This window comes from Chiloscyllium plagiosum, unplaced genomic scaffold (genome assembly GCF_037043375.1).
Source record: "Chiloscyllium plagiosum isolate Xiang-an unplaced genomic scaffold, Cpla_swu_hap1 HiC_scaffold_5, whole genome shotgun sequence".
In the NCBI taxonomy this organism is placed as follows: domain Eukaryota; kingdom Metazoa; phylum Chordata; class Chondrichthyes; order Orectolobiformes; family Hemiscylliidae; genus Chiloscyllium; species Chiloscyllium plagiosum.
In genome coordinates, this window is record NW_028270143.1 from 47,039,500 (window position 1) to 47,059,982 (window position 20,483).

The 20,483-nt window shown below is 37.9% G+C and overlaps 1 protein-coding gene across 14 annotated transcripts in view; it reads right to left on the reverse strand.

Annotated features, from left to right (window-relative positions):
* The window catches only part of ppp1r9a (protein phosphatase 1, regulatory subunit 9A), a 360,829-nt gene that overhangs the window by 152,322 nt on the left and 188,024 nt on the right, over positions 1-20,483 (reverse strand). For 12 of the 14 annotated variants that reach the window (XR_015757182.1, XR_006311674.2, XM_043689929.2 and 9 more), the window contains 4 exons: positions 11,839-11,994; positions 5,329-5,382; positions 324-553; positions 141-237 (listed from right to left, as the gene is read on the reverse strand). Coding sequence is in view for 12 of the 14 variants with exons in the window: in XM_043689929.2 (XP_043545864.2) it covers positions 141-237; positions 324-553; positions 5,329-5,382; positions 11,839-11,994 (537 nt within the window). In the remaining 2 variants the exon portion in view is untranslated. The remainder of the gene's footprint in view (positions 1-140; positions 238-323; positions 554-5,328; positions 5,383-11,838; positions 11,995-20,483) is intronic. The other 2 variants (XM_043689922.2, XM_043689927.2) reach the window with 1 other exon arrangement.

The window sequence follows — 20,483 nt, forward strand, 5'->3', positions numbered from 1 at the left end:
AGTTAATACTTAGAAGTGCGATTAAAAATGTAAGGCATGTTCCATAATTTACCAGAAAAATCTGAATTTCTTTGAATTATTTCAAGGATTTTGAAAAAAAAATTGCCAGTTTAAAGAATTAATCCTGTGCCATCTCTTACCCTACTCTGAAGTTTCTGAACTTCTGCTGCATGTAGTTTTTCAACTTCTTCAAATTTCTTTCTTTCAGCATCTTGATGCTTAACAAATTCTATTTCCCTGAAAAAAAGTTTCCGGAGAGTTTTCAGGTTCAGTAAATCATATTCAGATCACAAAACTAGATTTTTAAAAGTTTAATTTCTTACTTCTGCTGGTAATCTTTAATTAGTTTCTTGGCTTTATTATATTTCTTTTCTAAGGCCTGGTATTGGCTTTGGGTCTCTTTTAAATGTTCGTTGACTGTATGACACAGGGACTGTGCCTCAATCCAGTAGCTCTCCAACTTCAACATTCTTTCTTTGTTCTCTTCAATGCTCTGCTGGAGTTGTGTTTTCTCCATTTCCCATTGAACCTTCTCATTCTCTGCTAACTGAAGCTGGAAAATACAAATATATGATTTTAACCCAATGCAAAACTTATAAAAATGCAGTACTTATGAAAGTAATTTGTCAACTTCAATTTTACATCAAATTTGTAAGAAAATATATACTCTTCTATCAGTTCTAATTGGACAGTATTAACATATGTACACATGTCAAATGAAGGTGAAGCAGTGTTGGTATAGAGCTATGTGTAGGCCAATAGCTAATCCCTTAGTCTCGGGTATTTTGCAGTTGTGGGTATGTTTGCCGAGCTAAGAAGTTGGTTTGCAGGTGTTTCATCCCCTTTCTAGGTGACATCCTCAGTGCTCTTGAGCTTCCTGTGAAGCGCTGCTGTACTGTGTCAGTTGGAATTTATTTGATTTCGTTCCCACTGTTTCCAGTTGCTGGTTCCAGTTGTTCGTTGCAGTGGTTGGCATATTGGTTAATCATGTGCAGGACAAATGTGGTGTACAAGATTCCTTGCAAGGACTGCACGAAACACTATATAGGACAAACAGGCAGACAACTAACTATCTTGAACATCAACTAGCCAGTAAACGTCACGACCAACTGTCCCTGATAGCTATACATACAGACAAATTCGACTGGGACAACACAACTATAATAGGATACGTCAAACAAAGGATAGCCAGAGAATTTCTAGAAGCATGGCACCCTTCTATGGATTCCATCAAAATACACATGACCTGGACCCAATATACCAATCACTGCAACAAGCAACCAGAAGCAGCAGAAATAAAATCAAATAAATTCAACCGACAAATGCAGCAACACTCCACAGGAAGCTCCAGAGCACTGAGGCAGTCACCTAGAAAGGGGACAAAATGGCTGCAAACCAACTTCCCAGTTTGGCAAACATACCCACAACAACTGCAATTGGCACCTGAGCTACATATCTTTACACAAACCTTGAACACCTCGGGTATTTTAATTGGGGCAAGTTGAAAGGAACCCAAGATAATCAGGAAAAGTTGAAGGGAACCAGACTGTTTACAACAATTAAAATAGTGGAATAAAATGGAGTGCAGAAAATATTCAGGTCAGACCACCTCAATAGGGAGAGAAAGAGTTAGGGTTTCATACAGGCAAAAATGTGAACATAGAAACCAGGCCATTCAACCCCTCAGGCCATTCTGTAAGATCAATGCTAATCTGACTGTACCCTCAAATCTACATGTGCCCCCCACCCCTGGTAACCTTTCAACCCTTTACTTGAAAACCTACCTATCTCTACCTTAAAAATATACCATGACTCTGCTTCCAACACCTTTTCAGGAGGAGTGTTCCAAAAATTCAGGATTGTTTGAACATATTTCACCTAATCTCTGTTTTACGTGGGTGGCCCTTGATTTTTAAACCATAACCCTTATTTCTAGATTGTCCCATAAGGGATAATATCCTCTACACAGCTACCTTGTCAGGACCCTTCAGGACTTTTTGCTTCAATCAATTCACCTCTTACTCTTCTGAACTACGTGGCTACAAGCCTAGCCTGCTCAACTTTTGCTCCTTATTTAAGTTTAGCAGTGAAGAGTCTAGAAGAAGTAAAATGGCAGGAAAAGGAGGGAGGAAAATAATCAAGCAGAGAAGATTAAGAGGTGACCTTGGAGCAGAGAAGTTTAAGAAGTGACCTTATTGAGGTGTTCAAAATTATGAACAATTTTAGTAGGGGAAAGATGGATATTCTGTTTCGACTTGTTGGTATGTTAATAACTAGAGGTCAAGATTGCCAGAACATAGCTAGGATTGAAGTGAGGAGAAATTTCTTTACTCAGAGAGTTGTTAGGATTTGGAATGCACTGCCTGGGAGGGTATTGGAGATAAAGGCTTCAAAAGAGGGATGGATATATATTTACAAGTGATTAATTTAGAGGGCAACTGAGATGGAGCTGGAGAATGGATCAGCTGGGCAGCTCTTTTGGGAGACACTACAGACAAAAGGGGTCAAATGGCGTCCTTCTATACTGTAAAATTCTATGATTGTAAAAATGAAAGTGATGGCAGAGTCTGGAGTGGTAGCCTTGAAATTTGACAACTTTAAGGAGTATCAGAGGTCACAGCTGGTTTGGTAAATGAAGCTAGACCCTGCCATTTTCTTTACTTGTAAAGTTGCAGTCAAATAGTTCTGTCAATTGGGTTTTTGAAAAACAGAAACATTATTTGGAATTGCAGAACAAAATACATTTTTTTCAAACCACTTTGTCTTGCACTAATCAGGCCAATTCATAAGAAATACCAACCTCAAGGAAAACTAACATTTATATTGTATCACATGAGAAATTTTACAAAGGGACTGGAATAGGCATCCTTCACAAGTGTAACACTGCAGCTTTGATCAGAGTGGTGCTGGAAAAGCACAGCAGGTCAGGCAGCATCCGACGAGCAGGAAAATTGACGTTTCGGGTAAAAGCCCTTCATCAGGAATAGAGCTCTATGAAGGGCTTTTTCCTGAAACATCAATTTTCCTGCTCCTCGGATGCTGCCTGACCTGCTGTGCTTTTCCAGCGCCACTCTGATCTAAACTTTGGTTTCCAGCATCTGCAGTCTTCACTTTTGCCAAGTGTAACATTGCATGCAATTTTTCATGATGGTTCTAAGTACAGATGCTTGTACAGCTTTCAGGAATCTAAAAGCACTTGCAGAACCTTTATCAGAGCAACATGTTGCCAGGTGATACAGTGCGTCCTTACAGCTCATTCTATCCAGACTAATGTGCTGTCCAAGACATGTAAAACTGATATTCCTTTACCCTAACTTATCTATGATCATGAACTGTCCATATAGTTGAATGAATAACTACAAAATGTTCTAACCACATTTCCAACATACACATTGAAGGATTCCCTCACATTCATGAAGGCCATACAGGATTTGCACATCATTAGTATTTGATTTGATTTATTAATTGTCACATGTATTTTGTCAGTATTGTATAGTGTTGTAATAGTAATGCAGTGTCCATCTGCTCATTTGACATTGTTAGCTTATTCACCAATGTACCAATCAAGTAAACCACAGATATTTGAACTGCAGTACCATATCATGGAAGTCTAGAAAAACTATCATTGTGTCAATTAGTATTCATTAAGTTATGAACACAGCAACTCATGCATTTGAGTTCCATTTTAACATCATGTATGTCCAAACAGATTACATTGCCATGGCATCCTAGCTAGATGCAGTTTTTGCAAATAACTTTGTGCCCATGAGAAACTGTCTTCAACTGAAATAACACTTAACCCCTTACCCTATGCATCTTTCCAATATGACAATAATATGTTTGCTATATTTGAGTCCATAACTACACCTAGTTCAACTCAAAGCAGTGACAGCCATTTTCTGGTTCTTTCCCAGACTAGTGCTTTAACTGATCAAAGTCAACCTCCCTGGTTTAATGTTCAAACAAAGCTTGGTGAATAGCTGTGAGTCATCATTAACTGGTGAAATCTCTATAGTAATGCTTCTACCAATGAGAATCGACTTGACAACTCTCCTCTTATACAGGATAACAATATTTTATTTGGTATTTCTTGTGAAATGTCCTGATGAGTGTGAAAAGATACTCAAGTTCTGTAATATCAAATGACTATTTGTTTGGAATATTGCATCAGCCTTATATATACACGTGTTTTAATGCATGTACACACATGTATGTCCACACATTTTAAAAATCTGCTCCAATAGTGGTTTTGATTAGGAAATTAAAATGAACGCAATGTCATAGCAAGCTTCAAACTACATGTGCTTTGTTATGTAGCATTTACGAGGAAGCAAATATCCTCATCATAAAGAAGAATAGAAAGGGGATGACAGAAGTGAGTCATTATTATAGTCTGAAAACCATCCTGTTAGTAAGTTGAGCAAGTGTGCAGCATCAATGAATATTGCCTCAGTTCGGAGAGGGATGTGATAGACAAGTTAAGTTCAGAATCTATTTGATGGGTTCAGTGTGAGAGGATGCATTGATGGAATAATTCACATTGCAATTAAGATCCTGGAGCAAGCAGAATCAGTTGCAAAGCAGAAAGATGATGGCAAATTTGGAGATCACCATGTTATCCAGAAGGAGGAGAGAGATTTGCTTTGACAGAGTTACTATGGTCAGGAACCAGCACAGAACTGATGCTGACAAAGCAGAAGAACTAGTCCAACCATAACCCTTACACTCTCCATCAAAGCAGAAGTGGGTGGATGGGTGAAGGGACATATTCAAATTGAACCCAATTTTTGGGGTTCTTTTCAGTTTCTTTGACATTGCTGCACCCACAAAAGTCAAATTAGATTTCTAACACCGATATTGCAATCAGCGTAGAATATACAGATGGAGAAAGTGCCACTTCAAATGAAATAATCAGCTATGAAGATCAAAAACAAAAATATCTGATTACACAATGAGAAATGATCCATTTTAATTTAGACAAATTACTTTTATTCAATTAACAGGCAAAGTCAAAGAAACAGCCCCCCCCATGAGTGCATTCATGCAAAGAAAAATCATGTAAGGTCAAATTAAAAAAAAACAAAATGAGAATCACAACAAAATATTTTTCTTGTGTTTGTCAAAAATGAACACTTCATAGATGGTTCATAATCTATTCACAAAAAATGCTGCTTTGAAGCAATATTAGAACTGATCCTTTGTAACTGGCTTTTCAAGGCTTTTTCAAAAATACTGAAGAAATTATTTAATTAAGTGCTTACTGAGAAAAAAAAACAGAATAACAAATGTACCCTAAAGTATTAAAAAAATCATTTTATAGCCCCTTACCTTAGTTTTCAATTTCTGAATTTCAGCTTCAGTAACAGAATGCTTAATCTGTAACTAGATGAATTTTTAAAAAAAAAGGGTCAGGGAGTTCTGCAAAATATATGAACAGCTTCTGATATGATGAAAAAACTTATTTAACAGTCAATGTCATTCTCATACTAGAGTATACAGTATATTCTACCTCACAACAGCTCTCAATTAAAGCCAAACCATTTTCTTTCTCTTCATGCATTTTCTTTGAAAGATATCAGTTAAATTTAGAGCATGAATAGCAATGAGAAAGTCAAAATTAATTATGTACTGTGAGGTCCGGTATTTTCCAGGTTGTAATGTTTTCTCCAATAAACTTGAACAGTCCCAACTGTAATCATAATGTTTACTCTTGATGTACTAAAAGAAGATATCTACAGTGTACAAGGAATCACACACATCATTTCAATAAACCATTCTACAGTGAAACAAGAAAACTTGTTAAAACTTAAAACAAAAGTAAAGCTCAATTTTAGATGTAGAAGTCATCACTCTTCACTAAAGGCTATACTCCACATACCATGGATAAAATCATGCAATAGAATGAAAAAACTAGAGTGGTACCTAACAATTTGAGGACTTTTCCAATCAAAATCCAATATGCCCTTTCTTTACTATATCCCTTAGATATGTATCTTCATATTCAGTTAATATAACTGAAAGCAAAATACCAGTTTGACTTTCAGCGATAAAACATTTTAAGTCTGTTACCTTGTGATGGAAACTATTTCACTACTATAACTTAATTAATAATTATATTATTGACAAAGACATGTATAACAATCACTTCTGCATTGGAACTGGATAAATATTTCAAGGGAAAAATTAGGAAGGACTATTTACAGAAGTACAATTGAAGCATTATAATGAATTAAAACACATTCTTATTTGCTATATTTTTGGTTCAATGTCCCAACACTGACTTTGAATTACTAGCCAAGTGATAAACAGCTCTGCTAATGCCAAAATGGAAACTACAATTACTAATGTAAAATTACATAAATTTGTTAAAGAAACGTAGTAAATTCAATATTTCTGAAAGAAAAAAACTCAATCTAATCGCAAAAATTCAAAACGCAATCAATTTACAGCATTAATACATGGAGCCACATTGAAACCTGTGGATATATGAAGGCCTATTAATCAAACAGATGAGTACAACTGAGAAAATCCATTGTTAATATTATTGCAAAGAACAGAAGCCAATAATTACAGCATGTTGAGTATACCTTTCTTTGAAGAATATTTATAACTATAAATAAAGGTGAATAATCCTAAGTCAATAATTGTACTCCTAATGTCAACTTGCACACTTTCACATTTCTCCACAAAAGAATGAAAATCCATTTCACGAGGCACTTTGATTCAAGAAGTAAATGAAGCTCAATTCTGCCAAACTGCATGGCATCTTAATAGTTGAACATAAGTAATCATACTGGGGACAGTTAGTAAGTTCCATGTCATTTTGGAACCTAGAAGTAGCCCTTGCCTGAAACTAGCTCTTGTATCTGCGACTAAAATAATTAGACATGATACCTCGTGAACAAATCTCTGGACATACCAGCTGATAACAAAACAATGATAAATGATATTTGTATATCAGGGTGTGCAGAGGTTTTCTCTCATAGGATACCAACATTTGGAGCAAACATCAAAATTTAGCAAAAAATTTAACTAAACAAAATGTAATTGGTAATTTTCAATGGCCAGAACAATGGTGGTTTCAAAACAATCTGCACAGGCAGGAAATTTCCAAGCAGAAAAGAAATTATCTGCCCTCAAGTTGAAATAGTTTAAAAGGCTGTATCATTAAGGGTAAGTAGCTGCCTTAAGTAGTTAACAGTCTGGGATATAAAATATTTTATAACTCATCATTTAGAAGATTTGATCAAAATATTATAGATGCAAGCAACATGATTGATCAAAAACAAAAGCCTCAGATACATGAAGTACCAAATGAATTGCAGCATCAAAGACAACCACACCACCAGTTAGTTAGTATAATTGACGACTCTTCAATGACTTAAATTGGTTCCTCCTTGACGCTTATCATAAGGATGTGCTTATATTAAGTATTAGAATTTGATTTATACGTAAGCATAGAATTGTTTTTTGAAAGGACACTTTTCGTCAACATAGGACACACATGTTAAACAGCTGTTAATTTGCACCCGTGATGTTACATTTTACCCCATAGAATCACAAAGTTTCAAGAGAGCCTAAAAAAGACTCTTCACATCTCAACAAGTGGATAAGGGCTCATTCAGGAATTAATGGCTGAGGCATTAAAAATTAGCTACCTTAGCTCAAAAGAACAGTACACTAAAATTAACGTCATTTTAAAAATCACACTTGATTTCTTTGAACTGCTATTGACCGTGTGGGGGATTGTCATGTGACCTAGTTGGATTTGAGATTGCAGAGGTTGATACAGGACAGCAGAGGTGGTTACCCTCCTCCAAGCCTCCCTGAGAAGACTGCTCCAGAAGTCTGTGAACCCTGGCTTGAAAACTAGCCAAAAAAGCTCTTGCACAAAGAAACTTTCTTTAAAAGAAGATTTAAATCTAACAACAGTGCATTCAGGAGATGAGGAACTAACAGCAACTATAGCAAAGTAACCGATTCTGAGAACCAACGTATCCTGATGTAGCCAGCAGACCTTAGTGAAATTTAGCTTTTTAATCCATATCTTGTTTGGTCAAATGTAGCATCTGAAACTTTTATTTTTTGCATGCTAGGGGAGTGTATGTGTTTGCTCATATTATGGGGGAGCAGGATCTGTTTGTACATTTTTAACATTTTCATTATTTTTCCCAGGATGGATTTTAGCAATAAATCTACACTCTTGTGTATTTAGATTAGGAATATTGTCTTAATTCTTACAAATGGCAGATAGTCAAGTACACAGTGAATTGTCAATCCAGCATTCATTTAAAATTCAAAACCTCTGCTACAAGCATAATGGAAAAAAAATGAAAGTCAATCCACTACTCCTCACCTGATTGCAACAATACACATATGCAATGTTGTTAATAGATTGTTTATGAATTATATCTATTGAAGAGACAGATGAAATCTAGAAGTGAACAATCAAACTTGAGAAGAAATATGCATGTGCTCCCACAAGATAAATGAACTGAAGCAGAGAAGATTAACTAACTTCACACACAGTAGTGTAGTGTCTCCGAACATGTACATCTGAATTCAGTTTATTGACATCATTGAGTCTCTGGACCCAATTTGAAACTCACTTGGAATGTTGACAAAATATGCACATTTTTACTATCATTTGATCTTTAAAAAATGTGCAAGCTGTTCAAAAGGTTTACATGGGGAAAAATATTTGGCAGACTAAGAATTTGAATTAACTGATGACAAAGCTATAATTAAAATATTTATTTCGACTGCTACCAAATCTGAAGCCAGCAACTAAATTCACTGGGGAGATGTGATGGGACGAGATGGAGAATTTGGCAAGTGAAAGGCAGCAGGTCTGTGCATTCATGTCGGCGGGAGGAAATGGAATCTCTAAGTTAGGCTGAGATCCCAAAATCATTCCATACTGTTCTGGGTTTCTGCACGGTGGAATTGAACAAGATCAAGTAAAGCTCCTTAGATCTGTTGTGAAAGTAATTAAGATAGTTAAGATGCCAATTAAGAACTGTCTTGACCCCCATTCTAGACGTCCTAACTAGGGCTCCTGTTTCCTGACATGTCAGAAATTCACTAGAATTAATGAGGCAATGCACAGTGACAAGTGCCTGTTTAGTGAAACTGACAAATGGGGCAAGTTTTGATCAGTAAAGTTTAAGTGTTTAGCCATGTTCAGATACATGGCTATTGTCAAGCTATATCTTCTCATAGACAATACCTCTGGTAAGGTTCCAATTGGTCGGCTGCTCTGGAAGATTAGATTGCATGGAAAACAGGGGAAGCTGGAAATTGGATACACAATTGGCATGATGGTAGGAAGCAGAGGGTAATAGTGGAATGATGCTTGTCATCTCAGGGGTCAGTGTACCTCAGGGGTCAGTGCTAGACCCATTGCTATTTGTTACTTATATCAATGATTTGGATGAGAATGTACAAAACATGATAAGTCAGTTTGCAGATGACACTAAAGTAGGCAGTATCGTGGACAGTGAAAAAGGTTATCAGAAATTGCAGCAGTACCTTGATCAGTTGGGCAAGTGGGCTGAGAAATGACAAATAGAATTTCATATAGATAAGTGTGAGGTCTTGCATTTTGGAAAATAAAATCAAGCTAAGAGTTTCATGGTGAACAGTAGGGCTTTAAGGAGTGTAGTAGGAACAGCGGGACATTGGAGTTCAGGTGCATAGTTCTCTGAAAGTGGATCATAGATGGACAGGCTTTTGGCATTCTGGCCTTCATCAGTCAGGGCATGAGTATTGTAGTTGGGAAGTTATATTGCAGTTGGACAGGTTGTTGGTGAGGCCGCACTTGGGAGTATTGTGTTCAGTTTGGGTCATCTTGCTATAGGGAGAATGTTATTAAACGGGAAAGTTTGCAGAAAAAAATTACAAGGATGATGCCAGGACTCAAGGGGCTGAGTTAAACGGAGAGGTTGGACAAGTTAGACTTAACAGCAATGTAGGTTTGTTCAATGTATCGTATCAGTTGCATGACACTATGATTTTGTGCTATAAAGTCTGTGACTTATGATCTTGCCCCACTAGCTACCAGATGAAGGAGCAGCATTCCGAAAGCTAGTATTTCCAAATAAATCTGTTGGACTATAACCTAGTGTTGTGTGATTTTTAACAATGGCTAATAAGACAGCCATCTTTGGAGAGCCTTCCTTCAAAACAAGCTCACACCGAGGTTTCTGCCTCTTGTCAAAATGTGTGATCCCAAGAGTGAGGAGAGAGAGATGCATGTGTTCATAATGATTTATGCAAACAGGATTTAACAACAACATTTACAGAAGATAACTGTGAGACCTGGGTGCAATGAAGAGGACAAATGGGAATGTTGGCTCTTCAGATGGAAATGCGACATGGCTGCAGATAGAATAAGTGGAGCTGCAAAGTGCATTGTTTTGAGGAGTATTCTGCAGGATGATGCTGTGGTGAGTGTAGTTTGATACCAGAAAGTGTTATGCCACTCTTCTGTTAACACACTGCTGCAGTCCTGAATTCTCTTGCTGCAGTTCTGAGAGCCATTCTACTGCTCACATCCTGATCCAATACCACCCACATCTGCTTATTTGGAGAAGTTACCCTCTTCCGCCCATTTCTGGGGAAGCTTAACTCACTGCAGGCTCTCCAATCCAATAACAAAACTTTCAAACTGTGAAACATCCAGGAAAATCTCTTCTCAATTCCTTTGGACCTTTTGAGACTGCAGCAACAAAGTGCTGGTGATTTCATGTCACCTATATTGTGTGCTCTTTAATAGGAAGTCCTTCAATGGCTAAATGCATAAAACTCCACCACATCCTTTATGGAGCAATTGAAAGTGGAATCAAAATACTAGCAAAGTGGTAGACTGCAAAGCTTACTTTTACTTGATTTTTACAAGCTATAAACCAAAAGACCAAACTGATTTGGTGAAGTAAATTTAAAATAACTTTGAGATTGATATCTTTCTATTTCTCAAGTAAACAACTCTACCAAACCTGTGATATATGTTTACAAGATAATGATATCGCAGCAATAAGTTTTAACTAATCTGGTGTGATTGACTTTCGCAATGCATAAATTCATGTGAAACACATGGCACTTCTAAATAATTGCACTCCTGTTCAGACAGTAAAGGAGGAAGACCACTTGGAGAGGTTTAGTATTTGTCCTGGAAGTTTAGGGGCTGAGAATCCAATACTGAAACCATCTGTATTGGTGTTTTTTTACATATTAAATATAATCTTGGGAGGGTAACCCAGAGGCATTTTAGGCAAATTCCAAAGTGCAACCACAGTTTATGGTTATACAACTAAAAAAGATATTCCATGCAGATATGCATGTTTTCAGAGTAAGTTTCAACAGGAAAAGGTAAAAGGTAATGCATAATTATTATATAATTCTCTGCAGTTACTGAAATACAAATTAACACTTCACAGGTGATATAAAGTATAAATAATTTCTTGCAAAGCAACATAAAGGTAGTACTGGTCCTTACAATAAATAATTAAAAAGGAAAGACAATAAAACAAAGGACATAATATACATTCATGTACACTTGTTTCTAATCTGTGACACAAAATGTTTATTGATATTCAAACCTTTGCTTATTAGATAAAGTTGATTATTTTCTGCACATATGTACATCCAGAGGGATTGTATACAACAAGCCTCTGATGAAATTACTTAAAAAAATTTTTGGAAGTACTTTTAAAAAACATTCATATTTATTCATTAAAATAACTACATCAAAAGTTTTAATTTAATTCTGCTTTGTTGATTTTCCTCATGTTTGACTACCTTTTGACTGGCTGGCTATACAAACATATTCCTGGTTACCTCTTTGAATTTGTGAGCAATCTTGTTGGCGTCCACCTCTGTAGGAGAAAGCATATCATCGGTTTCAGGCAGGTCAAACACTTCAATCGCCATTTCACCACCAGTGAGAACTGAGCCCATTTCGTCATCCTCCTCATCAGTGGCATATTCCCCTGTCTTAACATCAAATTATATTTTTGCAAATATGAATACTTAAGTTAGCATATATAAAATTCTTAGAGTTTATAAAAGACAGGCTTTAGGATGGAAACAAAATGTACATTTGTTTAGCTTTGTGTCTCGATGTGCACAACAATCAAATATCATTTTAGTGTAAAATACTTAGTCTTAATCTGAAATGTATTATTTTAATTTCAGGTCTTAGTAATATTTCAAAAAGGAAATAAAGAAAACTATAATTATTATAGCTACAACACAATTTTGGCAAATTGCATTGAATAAATGCAGCACTTTCCTTCTAGTTATCACGTAATTAATTACAACAACTGAAATGGATTTGTACATAAAATAGACTGTTCAAGAGTTAAAGAAAGAAACAGAAGATAAATCTCAGGTTATGATGTATGTATTTTCGCAAACGTAGAAAAAATCATTCAATGCAAAACATCAATTTTGAAAATTTACAAAATAATGAGTATGTAAGGCCTGATGAGAACATAGCATTCCTTTTTAGTTTAAATAAGCTCAAATGTACTTGTGCAATATGCCTTTGAAACATGGTATTTTTCATTTCATATACTCATGAATTGAATTTGCACAAATAGTGTATGGAAGATTTCATTTTTTGCACAATGGAATTTCAATCACAACTTTTATTTGTAGAAAACTACTTTTTTCTGTGAGTCACCAACTGAAAAGGCAGTTATCATTTTTGTAAGGAATTTAGCAGTTTGCCTGTTATAACACTATGTTTTTTCCTCTGAAGGACCTTCCAAAAAATACTATTCCTCAGAGGGATTGTTCTTTCTTCTCTTTTGTAAAGAATAATATTCGATTCTCTAAGAATCAATCATTTCTCTCTTAAAAAAAAGTGATTCTGTTTCTGGTGTCTTCTGAGTCAAAGAGTTCCAAACTCTCAAAAACATTCTCTATTCTGAAAGAGTGACCCCTAATTTTAGAGCAAAGCACCCTAGTTTTAGAATGGCCCACAAGACAAAACGTTCTTGCCATGTTCACCCCGTCAAGACTATTCAGAATCTTATACACATCAATCAAGTCATCAATCCAGGAGTAATGTGAAACAAACAAATGGCAGAGGGACTGAACAAGTACTTTGCATCAATCTTCACAGTGGAAGACATGAATAACATCCCAAAACTTCAAGAGAGGCGGGAGGCAGAGGTGAGTTTGGTGGCCATGGCGTATGCTAGAAAAATGTAAGTCTGAAGGTGAATAAATCACCTGGACCAGATGGACTACATTCCAGAGCTCTGAAGGAGATACCTGAAGAGATAGAGGAGTGTTGGTGGTTATCTTTCAGGAATCACTGGAGTCAGGGAGGGTCCCAGAGGACAGAAATGTAACCCTCCTGTTTAAGAAGGGAGTGAGGCAAAAGATGGAAATTACAGGCCAATTAGCCTGGCCTTGGGCCATTGATAAAATTTTGGAGTCCGTTGTGAAGGATGAGATTTCTGAATACTTGGAAGTGCATGATAAAATAAGGTAAAGTCAGCATGGTTTCATCAAGGGGAAGTCATGTTTGATAAATCTGTTAGAGAATTCTTTTGAGGAGGTAATGAGCAGGTTAGACAAAGGAGAGCCAATGTATGTGATCTACTTGGACTTCCAGAGGCCTTTGACAAGGTGCCACACAGGAGACTGCTGAGTAAGATAACAGCCTATGCTATTAGAGGCAAGGTACTAGCATGGATAGAAGATTAGCTGTTTAGCAGAAAGCAGAGAGTGGGGATGAAAGAATCCTTTCGCAGGATGGCAGCTGGTGGCTAGTAGGGTCAGTGTTGAGACCACAACATTTCACTTTATATATTAACAACGTAGATGAAGGAACTGATGGCATTCTGGCTAAGTTTGCAGATGATGCAAAGATAGGAGGAGAGACAAATAATATTGAGGAGACGGGGAGGCTGCAGAAGGATTTAGACAGGTCAGTCGAGTGGGCAGAAAAGTGGCAGATGGAATATAATATGGAAAAGTGAGAGGTTATGCACTTTCATAGGAAAAATAAAGGCATAGATAATTTTCTAAATGGGGAGAAAATTCAGAAATCTAAAGTACAAAGGAACTTGGGAGTTCTACTCCTGGATTCTCTTAAGGTTAACTTACAGGTTTAGTCAACAGTTAGGAAGACAAATGCAATGTTGGCATTTATTTTGAGAGGACTAGAATATTAAAGCAGGGATGTACTTCTTAGGTTTTATAAATCTCTGGTCAGACCACATGTAGAGTATTGTGAGCAATTTCAGGTCCCATACCTCGGAAGGATGTACTGGCTCTGGAGTGAATGCAGAGGAGGTTCATGAGAATGATCCCACAAATGAAAGGTTTAACATATAAGGAATGTTTGAGGACTCTGAGTCTATACTCGATGGAGTTTAAAAGGATTTAGTGGGGTGGGGGAATATAATTGAAGCTTACAGAATACTAAGTGGCCTAGATAGACTGGACATTAGGAAGATGTTTCCATTAGCAGAAGAGACTAAGACCCGAGGGCACAGCCTTAAGAGTAAAACAAAAGACTCCTTAGAACAGAGATGAGGAGAAACTTCTTCAGTCAGAGTGGTGAATCTATGGAAATCACTGCCACAGAAGACTGTGGAGACCAGGTCTTTGAGTATATTTAAGATAGAGATAGATAAGTTCTTGATTGTTTTGGGGATAAAAGATAACAGGGAGAAGGCAGGAGAATGAGGTTGAGACACTTATCAGCCATGATTGAATGGTGAAGCAGACTCGATGGGTCGAATAGCCTATGATCTTATGGTCTAACCATTACTCTTCCAAACTCCATGGTAACAAGCCCAGCCTGTCCAACTTATCCTCATCAGACATCCAACTCATTCCAAAATTAATCGAGCTAACATTTTCTGAAATGGCTCAAACTCATCTATATCCTTCCTTAATGAGATGAGAACTACACATAATATTTGAGATGTGAGCTGACCCTATATAACTGAAGCATAACATTCTTCTCCTTACGTTCAATTCCTTTTGTAATAAACAATAGCTTTCTTGATAAAGTGCTGTACTTCCTTCCTAATTAATTGTGACTTATGGACTAGAATATGGCCTTTGCACTGAGAAATTCTGCAGTTATTTGCAGAGTATGGGAGTTCTTTCCTGAAATCTTGATCTCAGTTGAAGTTTCTGGGATAAACACAGAAAGTGTTAGAGAAATCCAGCAAATCTAGCAGCACCTGTGTAGAGAAAAACAGAGTTAACATTTCGAGTTACATTTCAGTTCTGAAGAAGTCATGAGACTTGAAAAGTTAATTCTGTTTTTCTTTCTCCACACTTTGTCAGTTCTGCTATATTTCTTCAGCACTTTGTTTTTGTTTCACATCTCTGGCATCTGCAGTATTTTGCTTTTGTTTGAGAGGTTTTGGGAACTTGATACAACTTACAAATATCAGCATTTCTGTTAATTTCGTAAAACATGAAGTAGACTATGACCAGTTCCAAACTGAGTGGGATAAAGATTGGACATTTATCATCTATCTACAGTTGTCAGCAATTCAGTAACATTGCATCTGGAGTACAGTGCTCAGTTCTGGGCATGGGACTTGAGGAACATCAAAGGGATTAAATATATTTATGCAAAGTCAGGTTTTTGAGACTAATGTTTTCAGTAAAAAGATGAAGTTAAGATTGACTTTGATACGAAAATATTTTTACTTCAAACATGGTTGTTTCAACTAAAACTCAACTTGGCTGACACAACTTTAAAATCAGTTTTAAAATAATACATACGGTCAAGGCGGAAGCAGCATCCACACCAGACAATTATTGGGACAGAACTTACCTTGGGGTAATGGCAACAAACAGCTACTAAAACTGGAAGAACAAACCTTTTCAACACTGATACAGGCAAGCTGTATTTAGATTTTTTTAAAGGATTGGTTATTAAAATAACTTGATATCTTGACCATTCTTCATACTTACCTGCCCTTCATGACTATTCAGGTCTCCTCCATAAATTTGTGGCTCTGGGATAAGGCTCTGCCACAACAAATATAAAATATTTTTGAACTCAGCACCAGAGTTCAAATGGTCCTACAAAGTTCAAGTCTCCCTCATGTGAAAGTCATGTCCAGATACCAAAGTTCCTTTACAGGCAAAAATATGAATTGGAAACAGAGGTGGAACTTTCAGTTCCACCATGTCGACCATTTTAAAAGTTCCATGAAAATATGACTGATTGTTTATCTTTTTCTTTCTTCTCACCCCAAAAAGGAAGTAGTAGCATCCACTGATCCACAACTGAGTCAGCAATAAGGCACAGTTCAGGAGTTCGACAGAATTCTCTCTACGTGCCATCCATACCCTTGAACATTCACTCTCTTCACCACTGATCCAAGGTAGCAAACATATGTACCAACAAGATGCACTGTACTAATTCATCAAAGTTCCTCCAAATCCACCTTCCAAACCCACAACCTTTAATACTTAGACAAAGGCTGTGGATGCATACAGGATCATCAACTGCAAGATCCCCCCCAGGTCACACACCATCCTAATTTGTAACTATATGACTATTCCTTCACTGTCATTGGGTCAAAGTCAAGGAAGTCCCTTCCTAACAGCACTGTTGATTACACTATGCCCTGTAATAGTGGGGTGCAGCAGTTCAAGAAGTCATCCTCACCTTCTTCAGGGCAGTTACAAATAGGGACTAAATGCTGACCTAGCCAGTGACACCCACATTCCATAAACAAATATAAACAATGCTGCTTGGGAAAAGGTAAAAGAATGATTGTGGGATAGGAAAGTCAGGCTGATAGCTTCTAGCCCTTAATCTAAGCTTCGAGACAGGAGAATTGTGCTGAATCAGCATTTGTAAGTGCCCAATAGGAAAGACCTCAATCTTCTCCGTTCTTCCCATGACCACACATGTTGATGAATGAGCACCCAAGACATGGATTATTTTAAATTAAATTAAATCAATTTAAAGTTTGCTCTGGAAGATTATCCTTGTACCTGTATCTTGTTTGTATATGCATTATTTATTATTGTAGTCTGATCTGATCTGTGAATTACTGCTACCTGAACTTAAAATTAATATAAATTCTTCCTGCTGCATTTGGCAAGTAAACACAGAACTAAATATGATAAGTTTAACATTTTACTGATGTAATGAAATATGGCATCTTATGTGATTGTAGATATTATACTTTGGTTCTTATATATTTGGGCTTCACCCTGGAAAAAGTAGGATCAACTTGAACATGAGATTTATCAACAATTCTGTTTTTTTTTAAAGCCAGAAGTCATGCAGTTGAATGGCCTCTACTCATCTTTTAACATACAGAGCAGCTTTGTTTGTTAACCAGGTTTTCAGTAACACTTAAAAATGACATCAAAGACTGTTATGCAATTTTTCTTATCTCAACCACCGTCAGTAATAGCATCTATCACTTAAGGAATCAAATCACAGGATTATAAGATGATTATTAGAGGAAATGTTTACCATTATATTCTTTTCAATGAAATGTTGTGAAAATACCAATATGAATAACAATAAAAGGATTTTGTAAATGCAAGTTAACACCGAAACAGAATCAGCAAAACAGTTCAGAGGAATAATCATGCAAAAATGGGCAAAGTCAAAGAACGATTTTCAAAGTGTTTGGCTAAGCAGATGAGTTTTAAAGGGAGGACTTAAAGAAAGAGAAGGAAGTGTTTGAAGATGGAATTCTAAAACATCAGTCTTGGCAGTTTAAGGCATGCCTTCTAATGGTGAGATGAAAGATGTGAAGTTTAGATTAGATTAGATTACTTACAGTGTGGAAACAGGCCCTTCGGCCCAACAAGTCCACACCGACCCGCCGAAGCGTAACCCACCCAGACCCATTCTCCTACATTTACCCCTTCACCTAACACTACGGGCAATTTAGCATGGCCAATTCACCTAACCCCTGCACATTTTTGGATTGTGGGAGGAAACCGGAGCACCCGGAGGAAACCCACGCAGACACGGGGAGAATGTGCAAACTCCACACAGAGAGTCGCCTGAGGCGACTGTTTAAGAACAGAGATTTCTAAGAGAGATTGTATAGCTGCAGAAGGTTGCTAAGAGAGTCAAGGACATGAAAGAACTAAACATGAAAAGTAAAATTTTAAATTGGGAATCGAGGTTAGCGAACAAAACGGCTGTAGGATAGACGACAAAAAAGAAGAGATAAGGATCACCAGGAGTTTACAGAGGATGTAGGAAGGAAGGAACATTAGGAAAACAGTAAGTCAAGGATGTATCTGAAATGTATGGTCCAGTTTCAGCAGAAGCAGCAGGTGAGGTTACAGAAATTGAAGTAAGCAGTGATCGTAATGAAGAGGATATGGAATTGGAGGCTCAGCTCAGGGCTACATAGGACACCTGGAGGCTTCAAACAGTCTTGTTTTGCCTGGGACAATGCCCAAAGAAACAGATGAAATTGCTGCAAAAAATTGCGGTTCATCTAGGATTTGATGCTGGACAAGTGGGCTCACCGCACAGAGGTAATATATAGACTATGCGATACTGGGTTTCATCACCATATTTGTGCAAAATGAACACGTTGTACAAGATGGGCTGGTTGCAGCTAACAGATTCAGGACGGAGTTCCTTGTTGAATTTATTGTCATGTGTACCGAGGCACAGTGAAAAGCTTTGTCTTGTGAACAATACTGGCAGATCACAGAGTTAAGTAGCATAGATAGTAAATAATAGGTAAACAGCGGCAAAAACAAAAATATAGTTACAGGCGAATGTTAAGTGTTTGTGAATCCATTCAGTAGTCTGACAACAGTAGGGTAAAAACTGTTACGGAACTAGCTGGTGAGTGTGTTCAGGCTTCTGTACCTTCTCCCCGATGGTAGAAGTTGTAGAAAAACATTGCCAGGGTGGGATGGAGCTTTAAGAATGCTGGTGGCCTTTCCTTGACAGCAGGCCTGATAGATGGATTCTATAGATGGGAGGTTGGCCTTTATGATTATCCAGGCTGAGTTCATCACTCTCTATAACCATCTCCGATCTCGAATGGTACAGTCGCCATACAAGGTAGTGATGCATCCAGACAGAATGCTCCCAATGGTGCACCTATAAAAATTGGCAAGGGTATGTGCTATTATGCCAAATTTCCGCAGCTGTCTGAGGAAGAAGAGATGTGTTGGGCCTTTGTAACCAGTCTGTCTACATAAAGAGTCCAAGAAAACTTGTTGTGGATGACTACTCCATGCCGTGCTTCTTCTCCCGGCTTGCAAGCAAAAAGTCAAGCAGGAGACACCTTCGTGGATACAGGTCCAGTGCTGGTCCAGAGGAAGAGGATCAACTCCGGTGCTGGCTGGAATCGGCTGATTGGGCCATATTCAAACAGTCCGCAGGTATCTTGGACGAGTATGCCACCACCGTCACAGACTTTATCAACAAGCGTGTGGAGGACTGTATACCGAGGAAGTCAATCCGGGTGTTCCCCAACAGGAAACCTTGGATGAATCAGGACATACAAAACCTGCTAAAAACCAGGCATGAGGCCTTCAGATCAGGAGACCCACTCAAACATAAGGAATCCAAGCATGACCTTTGCAGAGCCATTAAGAAAGCCAAGGACCAATACTGATCCAAACTAGAGACCCAGACAGATATCCGGCGACTGTGGCAAGGACTGAATGACATCACAGGTTCTAAAAAGAGACAGTGCAAAATAGCAGACGATGACATATCCCTCCCAGATCATCTCAATGCCTTCTATGCTTGCTTTGAGCAGAATTTTGGCGGAGAGATAACACCTATTCCGACAAGTCCTGATGAACCTATCCCAACAGTCGCTGCATCAGAGGTCAGATCAGCTTTCCTTCGCGTGAATCCAAGGAAAGCAATGGAACCAGATGGAGTACTAGGCCGTGCACTCAGAGCATACGCAGATCAACTGGTAGAGGTCTTCTTGGACATCTTCAACCTCTCCCTGCAGCAGGCCACTCTCCCTACCTGTTTCAAGAGAGCCAACATCATCCCTGTGCCTAAGAAGCCTCATGCAGCATGTCAATGACTACCGCCCAGTGACCCTAACTTCGGTGGTCATAAAGTGTTTTAAAAGGCTGGTCATGACATTAATCAACTCTAGCCTCCCCACTACGCTTGACCCACTCCAATTCGCCTATCGGTCCAACAGATCCCTGTCAGATGCTATATCACTTGCCCTTCACTCCTCCCTAGAACATCTTGACACCAAGAACAGCTACGTAAGAATCCTACTCATTAACTACAGTTCGGCCTTCAACACTATTATCCCCTCGAGACTGATTACTAAACATAGTGATCTCAGACTAAACCTCACTCTCTGCAACTGGATCATCAATTTCCTGACCCACAGGCCACAATCAGTGAAGACTGGGAACAATATTTCATCAACATTAACACTCAACACTGGAGGCCCCCAGTAATGCGTACTCAGTCCCATACTGTACTCACTGTATACCCATGACTGCGTCGC